General features: G+C 39.2%; 1 protein-coding gene across 1 annotated transcript in view; it reads left to right on the top strand.

Annotated features, from left to right (window-relative positions):
* The window catches only part of LRP2 (LDL receptor related protein 2), a 202,744-nt gene that overhangs the window by 31,145 nt on the left and 155,522 nt on the right, over positions 1–16,077 (top strand). The window contains exons 2-3 of the mRNA XM_036254951.1: positions 7,870–7,977; positions 9,477–9,599. Of these exons, the coding sequence (XP_036110844.1) occupies positions 7,870–7,977; positions 9,477–9,599 (231 nt within the window). The remainder of the gene's footprint in view (positions 1–7,869; positions 7,978–9,476; positions 9,600–16,077) is intronic.

Below are 16,077 nucleotides of genomic sequence, written 5' to 3'. Positions count from 1 at the left end.
ACCAGGGCCGGGGACAAACTGCAACCGAGGTACGTGCCCTTAGCGGGAACCGAACCCGGGTCTCTCAGGACCGCAGGCCGACGCTCTAACTGCTGAGCCAAACTGGCCAGGGCTGAAAAGACACTTTAAAATGAAGCAATTATTTAAGCAATTGTTGAGATCAGCTGACTATTTTGAGGGCTGACTGAATTATGTAGGGCAGATGCTCGGACACATTCGACTTGGAAAGAACAGTGAGGAAAGGACACCAGGATAATTCTGGTGGCACCTGTGGACCCTGCTGGCCATTTGCCGTGCACGTGGGGCAGCTTTGAATCAGGCCTGGGGCAGCCGGAGGGGCTGCAAGGTGAAACCACCTCTGCCAGCTGCCTGTCCGTGTGCTGCCCGCCAACCTGCTCACTGAGCTCATGCTCTGGGCAAGGTCTGGGGAATGAAGCGGAGCCCCAAACCCTTTGCATGGGCCAAGTCTGCATCCTAGTCCAGGCTTGCATCTGCCCAGAGCGAGCTATAGTTTTAACAGAGTTACTGGCCCTAGTGATCTCTGTTTTCTCACTCTCCATTCATGTGATCACGTCATTCTTTTGCTTGGTAGTCAAGACCCCTTATTTTCCATCTCCCAGCCTTGTTGTCTACCGCTTTCAAGAGGTTCTTTGCCCCGGTCCATGGAGGCCTGCTCGTTAGGCCTTCATCCTTGCGAGGCTTCTCTCAAGTCGTCTGGGCCTACCCCGTGCAGCGCGGCACTCCTTCGCGAAGGCTCCTCTGACCGCTCCAGCCTGCGATGGTAACTTTTTTCTCCGAGACCAGTTGGTTCTTGTCTCTGCTGCTCTGTGGAGCTGAAGTACCTGCTGTCCTTTGGCACAGCTGTGGAGTCAGACTGCCTAGTTGTGAATTCCTTATCAACTGTCTACCAGCTGTGAGATGTAGTCAAGCCTCAGTTTCCTCATCTCTGAGATGGGGCTATCAATGTACCTCACAGGCTGTGTGAGGACAAGCAAGCTAGCCTGTAGAAAACACTTCAAATACTTCTGGCACGTAGCAAATCCTGGGTAACTGAAAGGTGTGATTTGTTGTTTGGGAAGTGGGATGGAAAAGAGCATAGACTCTGGAATCACACAGGCCCTGGGTCCGAATCAGATTCTGACATTTCCTGCCTCTATTATCTTGGGGGAAGTTTAGTAATGTCCCTGAGTTTTAATTCCCCTTCTATTAAATAAATACAAATCTAACTTAATAAAATATCTATGGATGTGTATAAAGCCTGACATGTAGCAAGTGCTCAATAAGTAGCAGCTATTTTGTTGCATGGCTATTTAATTTATAATGTATATAAATAAACTTGGAAAGTCTATGAAAAAGGACCATATAGCTTAGCTTTCTTTATTTCTTCCACAAACCCTAGAACAATGTTTTGCACATAGTAGATATACATTTTTTTTGTGGCTTTTTGAATCTGACATCATATTCTTTTGGTCCTTTTAATTTTTTTAATTGCCCTTAAATGATGTGTGTATATGATCACTCATCAACTGGCTTTGTGGGTTTTGCTTCTAAGTCTTGGGCTTTTTGAAATGTCCTCTTGCTAGTGTTTGCTCTATCAAAATATCAGGGCTCTGAAACAATAATTTGGAAAAGCAGTCAACTCAGTGGTTTGTAAATAAACTAAGTAAAAGAAAAAAAGAAATTCTGGCCACCTGTTTAGAGCTCTGTTATAAAACCAGACAGCAAAATACTGCACAGAAGGAGACTGGTAGTTGGTTGCTCAGCATGTCTTGTTTCAGTTCCATCAGCTGAATCCTTGACGGTTCCATCCATTGACATTAGGCAGAGCAGGGTCTTCCACACCATTTGTTACCCTCAGCTGTCATGGCTGCAGTGTCAACTTTTGGAAATAAACAAGCAGCTCAATCTTCGAAAGAGGACTGGCCTCGCTAGTGTGCATGAGGTGTGAGAATGATAGTGAACCATCACTCAACTTATGAACATCAGAAGTATGTCTATCAATATCAAGGGAATAAAAATAAAGTACCAAAAAATGAGGTAAAATTATGGATGAATTAAAGAATTGCTTCTTACACTTATTTCTCTCTCTCTCTTTTAAAAAATTTGTTTTCTTTATTGATTTTAGAGAGAGAGGAAGAAAGAGAGAGATAGAAGCCTCGATGAGAGAGAACATCGATTGGCTGCCTCCTGCATGCCCCCCACTGGAGATTTGGCCCACAACCTGGGCACGTGCCCTGACCGGGAATCGAACTGGCAATCTCTTGGTACATGGGTCGACGCTCAACCACTGAGCCACACTAGCAGGGCATTTCTCCCTCTTTTTAAAAATATGTTTTTATTGATTTTTATTAGAGAGAGGAGGGGAGAGAAAAATAGAAACATAGATGTGAGAGAGAAACATCAATCGGTTGCCTCTGGCACGCCCCCTACTGGAGATTGAGCCCGTAACCCAGGCATGTTCCCTGACCAGGAATCGAACCAGGATCTCTCAGCCATGGGACAACGCTCAATCCACTGAGCTACACCAGCTGGGTTTATTTTTCTCTTTGAGTTCAATGAAGTAAGACTATGAAAATGTCATGTAGTTTTACATGTGTTTAAAAAGAGCACATGCACTTCCTCAGGTAGACCAAGTGTCTGGAAGGACCAGCACGTGTTTAGAGGATCCATCAGGAAAATAGGACTTGCCATAGAAATGACCTTACTCTGTTAACTTTCAACAATGGTCTCTTGATTGACTTGCCCTTCTCTTCTAAGAAAATAATTAATGAGCCAGAAATGAAAATTATAAGGAAAGGGTAAAATAAAGCATTATTAATGTGATTCAATATTTTTCTTTTCTTTTCTTTTTTTTAACTTCTGGATATTCCTTGTATTTTAAATTATTCCAGATTTAATTTGGGAGGGGGTAGTTTTAAAATAGTAAATTCCAATAGAAAGTCTCATTATTTGTCTTGATGCTTTTATTTATCTCTGATATACAATCATCCCAAGAAACTGAATTTTACAAAGAGGAATCTTTATTACCTACGGTGCATTGACTATTTCATGTACGCCCAGAACTAGAGGCTGTAAAAGATACAGAGGTGGTGTTCTCAGTCCAGTGTGGTTCCCCATTCTGCAAAACAAATGACTTTCCTCCTCTGGGCACTACCTGTTACTCTAACATCTTATCTTAACACATTCTTAGTCCAACACTTAGACCAGAAAGCCTGGTATATGGCTATTTATAAAGAAAGGCTCACTTTTGTTTTATCTCCAGCTTGGGGCTCTACAAGTTTCGGAAAATAAGTTTATCCTTACGTCTAATATAATTTTTGGGGAAGAGATACTCTTTTTAAAATTTTTTATTTCCCTGCATCGTTTTTGATTGTTGCAAATTTTCCTAAGCCTAAAAGTTCTTACACACAATGTTTGCTGCCAGGTAGATGACTAGTCTCCAACTGAATTATATGAGCATATGTTTTGGATTCCACACCAACCCAATTAATGATTCAATTAATGTCGATAGCAACTTTGTAAAAAAGTCAGAATTTTACATTTATTCTTGAATTTGGTAGATTGTGTGTGGGAGAGAGAGAGAGAGAGAGAGAGAGAACGAACATAGAGCAGTGGTCAATATAACACAGGTGCTGAAACCACAACTGTCAGGTCCAAATCCTTTGCACATTTTTTTTTTTTAATCCTCACCTGAGGATATTTTTCCATCTATCTTCAGATAGAGTAGGAGGGAGAGGGGAAGAGAGAGAGAGAGAGAGAGAGAGAGAGAGAGAGAGAGAAGGGAAGAGAAGCATTGATGTGAGAGAGACACATCGATTGGTTGCCTTCCACATGACCGACTGGGGCCAGGAACTGAACTGCAACTGAGGTACATCCCTTGACTGAAATGAACCTGAGACTCTTTGGTCTTCAGCCGATACTCTAGCCACTGAGCAAAACCCTCCAGGGCTACACATATTTTTTATTTGATCTTGGGCAAGTTACTGAACTGCTCCATACCTCAATTTCTTTGTTTGTAAAATGTTCATAATAATGTATCTATCTTATAGGGTTTTTTTCTTTTTTATCCTCACCCGAGGACATTTTTTGCATTTATCTTCACATAGAGCAGGAAGGAGAGGGGGGGAAAGAGAGAGAGAAACATCGATGTAAGAGAGACTCATTGACTGATTGCCACCCACACAACCCCAACTAGGCTGGGGACAAACTGCAACCGAGGTACGTGCCCCCAGCGGGAACTGAACCCAGGACTCTCCGGTCTGAGGGCCGATGCTCTAACCGTTGAGCCAAACTGGCCAGGGCTTTACAGGGTTTTTATGAGGATTAAATAACTTAAAGTTGGCAAAGTGCTTAGAACAGTGCATGCCATTTAGGTACCACGTGCGTATCTGTTTATTTTCATTTTTGCAACATCTAATTCTACTCTTGGGGAAGGCTAGTGCTGGGGATGTAGGGTGTCCATTTGGTTCTAATGGTCCCTCATCAATAGCTGCCTGATTCTTAACAAAAGTGTTTGATTTCAGCATGCGTTATGTTGTTTTCTTCCTTGGTTTTTATTAGAGGAAAAATATTGTAAAGTTATTGTTTGCAAAACTACCTTTTGGTTAAAACTGAATTGGTTGAATATGGGTGTTTACAGACCATTTGTTGAAAATGTTTTAAATTTTGCTCTATTTAGATTTTCCCGTCCCATAAATTCTGCTTGGCTCCAGTGTATGAAATTCACCCCCACTCCCATTTTTTTTTTTTTTTGGACTTCCAGTTATTGAACAATAAAGCGTAAATGATATCTAGTAACTTTTAGAGGGGTTGTGAATAAAGGCTACTTATTTAAAATAAAACACTCAGAAAATAAAGTGCATACTTGAAATCAGGAGCACCTGCAAATGTTATCAGAGCAGATGTAGATCTATTCACTAGCAGTTTAAAAAAATGTTTATTGACTTTATTGGGCTGACATTGGCTAATAAAAGTACATAGGTTTCAAGTCTACAGTTCTATACTACATCATCTATATGTTTTATTGTGTGTTCAATACCCAAAGTCATGTCTTCTTCTATCGCCATTTCTCCCCATTTACCCCTTTCCACCTCCCCCACCCCCTTTCCCTCTGGTAATCACCATGCTGTTGTTTGTGTCTCCAGCAGTCTTTTTTTTTTTTTTTTAAACAGTACATATTCCCTTTATAATAGGATGAATGACAAGCTTCTGATACTAGTGGAGCATTTTGTTTGATAGCTAAGAGGTCACCTAGCAATGATAGAGTATTAGTTTGTTTGTTTTTTCTGGATAGATGTTTCTAAACAATAATCTTTGGGGGGTTATAAAAGGCATGGAAGTTAATATGTAAAAAGTAAATTTGACAAATGAATTATCCTGGATATTTTGATAAATTGAGTAAATTAGGTTTGATATATTACTTTAGATAACTATTTGGGAGATCAAATGGAAAAGGCAGTAATTATAAAGTCACTTAATTGTAAAATTTCTCCTATCGGGTTACATTTTATGTGATTGATTTTAAATAACTGGCTTTGAAGTGTGTTAAAAAATAATTTTGGGGTGTCTATTTTGTGTCTTTTTTCATGATGTGTTTAAGTTTGTATTTTAGTTAAAACAACAAACCTCAGAATTTGACTTGTAAGGAAAATTGCTTAAGAAATACCACTGCTAAGTAGCAGAATCAGGAGCTAAATCAATGTTTGCTGCTTTAAGCCATTAAATCCTTGGGATGATTTTTCACATAGCAAAAGCTATCTGATTATCCAGGCATACTTAACATTTCTAAAAATAAACTTGAATTTGTTTGTGAAAAAAAATGAGATAGCTCTAAATATATGTGTTTTCAAGACAGGCAATATAGTGTTCTGAATTTTCTTCTGTATACTTAGTTTCTAAGTTTATGCTTTCCTTTTCCCATACCGGTATTAAGCTCTTTGTAAGTGGACTGACCTTTAGATTGTTATAATTTTTCAACCAGAATTTATTAGATACTAAGGGAGACAAATGCACTGAACTTTCAAATGTAATATGTTGGATTACTAACAATAGACCTAATTGATAAAAGTGATTTAATATATGTTGTGTTAATAGCTAAACCTCCAAAGCCCCTAATCTCCCATGGAAATATTGCTTTGTAGAATAAAATCCAGTGAGAAGTTCTGGGATTCCAGAGTGAATTTGTACATTCCTTAGGGGCATTTTTGCAAGGGAGGTTGTTGTGTTTTAAAGGTAGTTGATAAGAGACCTGCACCACCAACCCCAGACCTGCACCACCAACCACCATCGTGCATTAGTCTATAGAAGGTATTTGCGTGTACGTATTCCTGTACCACTCAGTACCACCATTTAGCCAAGGGAAGTTTCTGACCATTTGCAGCATACATTATAAATCAGGATGTCACTAACAGACAATCAGATTTGAACATTCCATGAACAAAGTAGCCTATATCCCCTAGGAATAGATCACTTAACTATGTTTATGTCATGCTGTTGATATGCCTGCATTTACACAAGTCAGGATAGCACATTGTTTATTTATTTTAGGAGTAGGTAATCGACCTATATATTTACCTAATTTTGGGTTAATTAGCCAAAAATTGAAATGGGCAATTAAACATGATTGCTTAAGTACATGGGGAAAGTACAATTATTCTTCCAAACCCCAAATAACTTCTCTCCCACCTTGGGTTTGTAAAAGAATAATTTTGAGTCTTCTCCAAGTTGGGCTGGTGTTGGCTGCTCTCTTAAAAAAACTTTCTACTTGGCACATAATGCACGAGGAGATTACTGGTCAGATATTTGGGGGAAAGTCAGAGGATTTCCAACTGCCAAATTAGTCCCCTGGGGACACCCTGGGAAATCGCAGGATATATTGGTTAAATGAAATTAATTTGCTTAAGTTTTATTCTCTTTCTAGTATCACCATGGGATGATCACTGTCACTTGGAAATGTGGCAACTTCTGGTGCCAAGTTTGTGCACTCTGGTTGGCTGCAGAAATATATATATATATTTTTTTGCTTTAAAAAATAAATATTTGTTTGCAGAAATCAGATTACAGACCTGGCATCTTACAAATTCATTTAAAAAAACCAAAAGCTTAAATATTGGCCTGAATCTAAGAATGAGGGACCATAAATTGCTCTATATGATATAGAGGTAAGAAGGCACTTTAAGAAAAATATAGGGCAGGGAACTGAAGACAGCACAGTCAAGCAAATGAAAAGTTACTCATGATGTTATCAATCAGAGATAACCACTGTTAACAGTCTGGTCTTTCTTATGCTCCTCCACCCCCAGATGTGACTCTGTTACAGGCAAACTTTTGCATCCTTGTCTTTGTTACATTATATTATAAATATTTCTCCTAGTAATTTAACAGTCTTTTATAGCCATTTGAATGAGTCCCTAATAGTATATCAATATATAGAGATAAGAAAACTTAATTGTTTTCCTATCATTGGATATCTAGGAGGTTTTCAATTTCCTTTATTATAAATAATAAAGTGATAAAAAATCTCTAGTTTCTTAGAAAAAATACCTAGAAGTAACAGTACTAAGTTACAGAATAAGCACTTTAAAAAAGCAGGATACATGCTGTCAAACTGCTTTCCAGATTGGTTTCATCAAGATACACTCTAATCAGCTGCGTATAAAAATGACCTTCCTGCAGACTCCGAAACAGAGAATATAATCTTGATAAAAATGGTTTCCTAATTTTATAAGATAACATACATTCCTTTGACTACCAATTAGTGAATCATTTTTTTTTTAATTAAAAATCTGTATTTCTTCTGTGGAATATCTGTGTGGCATAGTGGGGTTTTTTGTTTGTTTTTTAACTGGTTTCCTGTTTGTGGGATTGCAGAGTGTGACAGTGAGCACTTTCGCTGTGATGACGGGCGTTGTATTGCTGCATCCTGGAGGTGTGACGGGACCAAAGACTGCCTGGATGACTCTGATGAAGTCGGCTGCCGTAAGTGGGCAGTGGCCAGGTTAAGCTCTGTTTTGAGTAACACGAGCGCTTCATGGTGATTTCGTCTGTAACAAAAGGGTTATGTCTTTAGTGATAGATTCAGGAGCTGGTGAAAGTCTGCTGAGATCTGTGTGGCTGACTAGAGAACTGATGGTATTAATAATTGTTTCACTCCCCTTTGAGGAAGAGATTCAATTCGCATCAGTTTCTGTTTTACCCTTTATCACGTGACCTTGATATTTAAACAAATTTGGGAGTGGTTTTCTGAAGCGGGTGACTATTTTCGATTATTCTTTCTGGAAATTTTGTGCACCAGTAAGAACAAACAAAAAACAATGTTATCTGAACTACTGTGGTTTGTAACTCTAGGAGTTTGTTTTAACATAAAAGATGTAGTATAACTTATGTGACTTACCATAAAGAGATCACAGAAGAGGCTAGTTTGATTTTATGTTTTAAATTTTTTTATTTAAAAACATGATCATATTGTGAACCCCAAAATTAATTATGAAATCACTTTCACATATATTTCTTCATTTGATTCTCTCAACAATATTCTGAGGTAAGTTTCAGATTAGGAAACTGAGGCTTAGAGAAGTGAAGTTATTTATTAAGGTCTCCCAGCTGGTGCACCGATCTAACCCTTAACATGCATTGCTTTCCCACCTTGCTGCGGGTATCAATCACGCTTCTGCAATTTCATTCATTCTGATAGATGAACAAGCAAGGGTTATCATCTCAAAACCAGGAAAGAAGGTGAAAAAGTAATTTTGATTTGAATTGTGGGCCATATTATGGCACAACAGAACAGTCAAACTTTGTTGTAATGTTTAGATGACAATGCATTTGAAAATGGGAGGAAGGGTGGCGAGCAGGTGCTAAACAGTGCTTCTCAATCGTTCATGCACAAATGGGTCACCTGGGAAGCTTGAAAGTCTAGATTTGGATTCCACCTGATTGAGACGGGACCTGAGATTCGGTATCTCTAAAAACTCCCAGGTTCCACTGATGCTGCTCGTCTGAACCACACTGTGAGTAAGAGAGTAGTTCTACTTGTAGAAACATGATCGTATGCTATCTGCCCTCTCTGGGCTTACTGAGTTCATTTTACCTTAAACACTAGGAGCAAAAAGACAAGAACAATGTATTCTGGGATAAAGGAATAAATGAACAGTTATACCAACAAGTCTTCAGAGGTTATTATATTTTAGTGTCCTATAACAATGATAACAACAACAATACCAATGACACTAGTGACAACAACAGACATTATATGGTACTTTTATATTTATATTTGGCTTATCAATTTGCTGTGATGCTATTGCTGAGATTACTTATAGTGAACTCTGATTGGAGTCCACACACTCTAGTATAGGGTTACTATTTGCTGTCAAATATCTTCGGCAGGAATTGATACACATTCTCTTGAAATAAGCATTGCTTGTTGGTATAATAGGGTGGTTGTTTGACATAATGAGGCCTCTTTTGGTTTGTTTTAGCTCCCTCTTCTTGCGGGCCAGGCTATTTCCTGTGTCAGAGTAAGGAGCTATGCATCCCCAACTCCTGGGTGTGCGACAATGAGCAGGACTGTGAGGATGGCTCAGATGAACATCAGCATTGCCGTAAGTGTTTACAGTGAATCTTGTTTTGGTCCTTGAACACCCAAAACCTAACCTGTTACAAATACAGAACACAACGGCATGAGTCTTTGTAAATGCTGAGTGGAGCCTTACGCAATAATGGAGCCTATACCTGCATTTTCCCTCAGGTGGATGATACTAAAAAGCATGAATGTGCTGAAGAATTACAAATATACCCCTGCGATTTGGAAGTGGCTAGATAGGTTCTCAGTCTTTAATTTAGATCATGTTACACTCAAAAGAGAAATGAAACATATATTGGTGTCTGTAGGTGGGGTATTCTTTTGTGTGGTTTTATTTGGAAGGGTCCTTTTGATCCTGCAGCACACTCTGCTTTCAAACCTTCCACCTCCTGTGCCTCAGTATTGAACTCTCGTCATTTCAATTGAGTGGAGCAAGTAGGTAAGTCTGTTGGAGTCATCGGTTGCTCCAGTGACTGCCACCAAATATACCACAGGATGAGCTACAATGACAAAGAGAATAATAGCAATGAAGAAGAGCTTAACAACGGCTGCATTTCTGGATGTTGAGAGAGTTCAGGGCAGTAACCCTGAAAGAAACTGTTAAATTCTAATTTTTGGAGCTCAAACTGAAAAAAAGAGTTTTAGTGAGCTTGAAAATAATTTGGGGCGTGTTGGCAATGTTTGAGAAGTATGTCAACCATGTATATCATTTCTTTGCTTTATTAAGGATATTTGTATAATTTAAAATGATTCTCATATCAATGGGGATGTTTTTCCCTACAAAGAATGAAAAACACAGCTCAAAAAACATTAAGCAAAAAGGGAATTTATTGTCTCATAGAAGAAGAAGCCTAAATGTAGGGTTGTTCCAGGATTGATTGATTCTCAGATGAAGAACATTATTGACTTTTCTCCCACTTTTTTCCTCTGCCATCTTTATCCTATAGGCTTTCTGTGATTACATAGAAGTGGCAAGTCCCAAAGTTTATGTCCCCCTTATTCAACCTGCAACACCTTGAAGAGAGAACATTGACATTCTCCCCCACCTCAGGCTCTTGTCCCCAGTTGTCCTCTGGAAGAGTCCAGTTCTGATTACTGTGCGGCATTCACCTTTCAGCCGCACCACATTCTGCTTCATGAGATGCACATCTCACAAATCATGGAAATGCATCATCCCTCTGTGCCAGTTATAACATGTCAGCTAAGGTCATGTTGACTTTTTCACAATCTTTGTCCTCAAATATCAAGGAAGAAACAGATGTTTTTGATGGCTACTTCATGCGAGAACTTGTTTAGTCACTAAATGGCTAGCATTGGCGATTCCATGGCCTTCAGTAGGTCCTGGATGCATTTAGAAAAGATAGAAAGTTAGCCTAGGACTTCTGAGTCCAGCACTGAGTGTGAACTCTTTTCAGTCAGACCACTATATGCAAGGATCTTTCCAGGAAATTCTCAAAATACCCATGAATTTGGCTTTGGTTTAAACCTAAAAGGAAGACTGGATCATTAAACAGCCTCTTAGGGCTTGTCCATGTAGGGCTTGTCCATGTTGGTCATGGGTCTGCCAGTCACAAAGGGATGCTGATCTTTGGGACAAAGTGGTTAAGGGGAAACCAGCAAACTATGTAAGGCTGTGAAGGTTGTTGGTGGTGACAGATGGCAGTCCTGAGGAAGGCCAAACAGAGGCATATCCAGATCATGTGCAGCTAGGTATCAGGATTTGAGGTGGAGGGGCAGCAGGGGACCAGAAACAGGGAGATGAGGTAGTAGTTCAGAAGTACCTAAGAAAGGAAGGAAAAATACCAGGCATAGTATGGAACAGGAAGAAATCCTTATTTCTAGGAACTCTGTCTGGGCTATTATATTTTGTAGCCAGCTTCTCAAAGGTCCTAGGGTAAAGATGGAATGACCTGCAGGTAGCAGGTACTTGGTGGAAACAGGATAGGCCTAGATTGTGAATCTCTGGGGAACAGTGACTATGTTTTATTCAGCCTCATCCCTAAGGTCTGGCATTCTGTCTGGCAGATAGTAGGTTCTTGATAAATGGAAACTGAATGAATGTATGGTTAGTTATTTATCTTTTGGCTAGCTATGCATGCCATTTTGGTTCCATTTTCCCTTGCTACCCACAAACATTTTATGAGATAAACAGAGTTGGAAGAAAACAGGGCTGTAGATTGTTATATAATGCGTGGTGGGTGACCTCTTGCTAATAAAAATACTTTACAGAGGGAATGGGAACTACTAAGGTCAACTGCTTGGGGAAAAAGATTGGAGGTAACTTTATAGCAGTAACTTACAAGCCAAGTTACATTTCATTTTAAATGAGTATGGATTTCATAAGGTAATTCTTGCATTAAAAAATTATTATTATTATTATTAATCCTCATCCAAGGACATTTTTTTCATTTATCTTCTGATAGAGTAGGAGGGAGAGAGAGAAACATTAATGTGAGAGAGTCACATGGAATGGTTGCCTCCTGCACAACTCCAACCAGAGTCGGGGATGAACCACAACTGAGGTACAAGTCCTTGGCCAGAATCGAACCCACAACTCTGGTCTGCAGACCAATGCTCTAACCACTGAGAAAAACCTGCCAGGGCTCTTGCATTTTTTGATGATAGAAAAGTCAGTAATGGACATCCTTTAACTATGGACAGACTATGCCAACATTATGCTCACTAGAGAACTCCTGACAGTCAATTAGAGAGGGCACTTTTCCTTCCTTATTTATCACACTAGGAGGACTTTTCTGTTGCACCTGACTCTGGTGATCACCCCCTCCTTTTTTTTTTTTGATCCTCACCCAAGGACACCTTTCCATTTTTTGTTCAGACAGAGTGGGAGGAAGAGAGAGAGAGAAACATCGACGTGAAAGGGACACATCGAGGGGCCGCCACCCGCACGACCCAACCCATGCCGGGGACAAACTGCAACCGAGGTACATGCCCTTAGCGGGAACTGAACCCGGGTCTCTCCAGACCGCAGGCCGACGCTCTAACCGCTGAGCCAAACCGGCCAGGGCACCCCCTCCTTCTTGACACTACACCTTGGCTGCCATCATATTCTACTGTCCTGGCTCTTTTCTTAACTGCTTTGATCATTCTACTTGTTTTTCTTTTCTACTTAGCCCTTGAGTACAGCTGCTGCCAGAGTCTGTCTTTAGCAGCTCTTCTCATGCTATGTGCTCTCCCAGGACGGTTTCAGCTATTCTCATGATTTCAGTAATCCTCTACGGGATGATGATACCCAAGCCTGTGCTTAGAACTCAGGTTTCTTGCTCAGACTTTAATCTTGTATATTCAACTGACTGTTGGACGTCTCCAACATACCTTAAGGTGTCCCAACTAGAATTCATCTTCTCTTCTGATTTTTCTTTATATATTTGCTGATATAAATGTATTACCTTTATTATAGAGCTAAAACTAACACTCTATAAGGTACTACTAGAAAACATCAAATTGGTCTCAAACTATCAGAAATAGGGAGACTGAGGCTGCTTTCCTTCTTAATCTAGAATTTTATGAAACGTGCTTCATAATAAAAACATTTTATTAGATAAAAAAGAAAGATGGTTGTAGGGGACATTAAGCATGTAATTAGTTAACATGAAGAGGATGTCACAATCCCCTAGGCACCCAAGCTAGAAACTTGGAAGTTATTCTTCCAAGTTATTTCCTTGTCCACATTTAATCATTCTTGTGTAATTTGCTTTATAAAGATCTGTAAAGTTTATCTATTTCTCATTTATGCCATCACTGCCAATATCTTTTATCTGGGTGACTGCAGCAGCCTCTGGACTGGCTCTCTGCCTCCAGCCCTGTGCTTCCTCAGGTTCTCGCCGGCACCGATGTTGGAAACACCGAACTAAAACCCTTGGTAGCTCTCGCATCACCTCAAGGAGAAAGCTCCAACTCCACAGGTTTATAGTGGCCTGGACTTATTTTTCCATGTCTGTCACTTGGCATTCCTGCCTTGAAATCCATTTGGGGCCATAGCAGTGCCTGTATTTCCCTTGGGCATACCACGCAGAGTCCTGGTCTTTTGCCTCTGTGCATGCTGCCTGAACGCTCATTTCTTGATGGTCCTCCCTTCCTTTTGGCCTAGCTAACTGCTGCTTCTCCTTCCCTGTCCACAGCCCCTCCCAGAGTGAGTTAGGCACCCCTTCCTGATGCTTTCATAATTCTTTGTGTGCCTATAACCCGCTTTCATCATTGTTTTCTAGTTATTTATTGTTTAAATATTTTTTAAATTTCATTTATTGATTTGAGAGAGAGAGATTTGTTGTTCCATTTATTTACTGGTTGACTCTTGTATGTGCACTGACCGAGGATCAAACTTGCAGACTTGACATATCAGGGGCGATGGACACTCTAACCAACTGAGCTGCCTGGCCAGGGCTGGAATTATTTCTTTTCCTTTTTTTTCTTTATTGATGTTGGAGAGAGAGGAAGGGAGAGGGAGAAAGAGATAGAAACATTGATGAGAGAGAACATTGATTGGCCGCCTCCTGCATGCCCCCCACTGGGGATTGGGCCCACAACCTGGGCATGTGTCCTCACCAGGAATCGAACCGGCGACCTCTTGGTGCATGGGTCAATGCTCAACAACTGAGCCATATCGGCCAGGCTGGAATTATTTCTTAAAGTCTCCCCCAGAAAACTGTGAGGTCCTTGAAGGTAGGGATTGTGACTTAATCATCTTCATGTTCCCATTGGTGGTGCCCTTTGTGGAATATAATAGACACTCAGTAGATGTTTATGTAATGATGAATAAGTGAATCCCAGCATTAGACTGGTTGATGGAACTATATAATTTTAATCTGTCATTTCTGTACATTTGAATGAACTTTTAATTGCTCCCTTGTAAACGCTTTGAAATCTTAAGCACAAAATACAGAATGATATGGGCTTGAGTTTAAGAAGGCAGCCAAGATAATTAAAATTATATTGGCACTTGATTTATTTATTTTTTCACATTTTGTTTAAGACCACCCATCACTTGTTTTCTCAGGAAAAAAGAAAGCTCTTTAATTTTGTGTGGAAATTGGCAATATATACTGAAGTAAATTATATGGGAGTTTAATAAATACTACCACTCAGGAAGTATTAAGCTTTTTAAGTTTTTTTATTCACATGAAATTGTGTCTCTCTCATGGGCAGAATTCAGACATTTAAGTGACTTCTAGAAAATTTGATCTATTCTACCTTTATTAATAGAAGTAAAATTTAACAGATATATAAAGTACTGAGAGAAGATATGAAATCATACTGCCAAGTGTCAGAAATAGGCTGACCGGAAAACTTTTGTTTGTAGCTGAGAATTACATGACACCTTCATAATGAAACCATTTTACTAGATAGAAAGAAGGAACAAGACAAAGATATGATCAGTTTAGGATAATAATTTTTTACATCATATTTATGACATGGTAATCTTTGTGTGGAATTTTTAAGTCAGTACTCACTCTAAAGCTGTCATTGTTCATTTGTTTTTTAAAAATAAATTTTGATGGTATGTCCCTTAACAGATATATACCTTTATTGAAAACCAAATTTTGCTGAATTTAAGTATGTTTACTATACAGGAATGTAGGAAACTAAAAATTCAGGAGATTTTTCCCCCCATTTGATTATATTATTTCTTAGCAGATCACATTCTCTGTGCCCCTACCCCCACCCCCCAGTGTTTTTTTTATGTGGACAACTTAAAAATCTCATGATCATTCCTGAGACTTACAGAATAGCTTTCACATGATACTTGAGGCATCAATTTACTAGGATTTATGTGAAAGCAAATTTGATAATATGATACCCTGCTTTCACCTACCCTAATCAACATAGGATAAAATGAAACGAGCTTAAATCTTTTTCTTTCTCTTTATAAAACTGACACACGTTCAGTGTAGAAAATGTATATAACAAAGAAAACTCAGTAAAACCACCCATATGCCTACCAAACAGAAATAACCGCTGTTAATCTTCTGGCACATTTCCTTTTGGTTTAAACAGGATTTAATGAGGGGAACCTTGCTGATGTCTGATTAATACCTGTAACTGCAAAATTCTTATTTTTTAATTTATTCTCTGTATTATATAGGTTTTCAATCTATACAGTGTTTTCAACACATGTTGATAAAACATGTGTTTTTTCTTCCAGATTGTCTAAGCTAACATGTTTGAGTGTTGGTGTGATTCTACGGGCATTTTGATAGTATCCTGATAATAATACCTTTGCTTTGCATTGTAAACTCTCTTCCTTGGGGTAGCTGGGAGCATTACCTTATGACCTTATGAATTTTATTTATTTTAATTTTTATATATTTATTTATTTTGCTTAATCTTCACTCAAGGATATTTTCCCATTGATTTTTAGATAGAATGGAAGGGAAAGAGGGAGGGAGGGAGAAAGAGAGAGAGAAACATTGATGTGATTGGTTGCCTCTAGCATGGCTCTGACCCAGGCTAGGGAGTGAACCCAAACCCAGGTATGTACC

The sequence above is a fragment of the Molossus molossus genome, unplaced genomic scaffold (assembly GCF_014108415.1).
Source record: "Molossus molossus isolate mMolMol1 unplaced genomic scaffold, mMolMol1.p scaffold_m16_p_11, whole genome shotgun sequence".
NCBI classification, from domain to species: Eukaryota; Metazoa; Chordata; class Mammalia; order Chiroptera; family Molossidae; genus Molossus; species Molossus molossus.
Note: the sequence above shows the minus strand (reverse complement) of the source record. Positions and strands in the feature narration are given on the sequence as shown.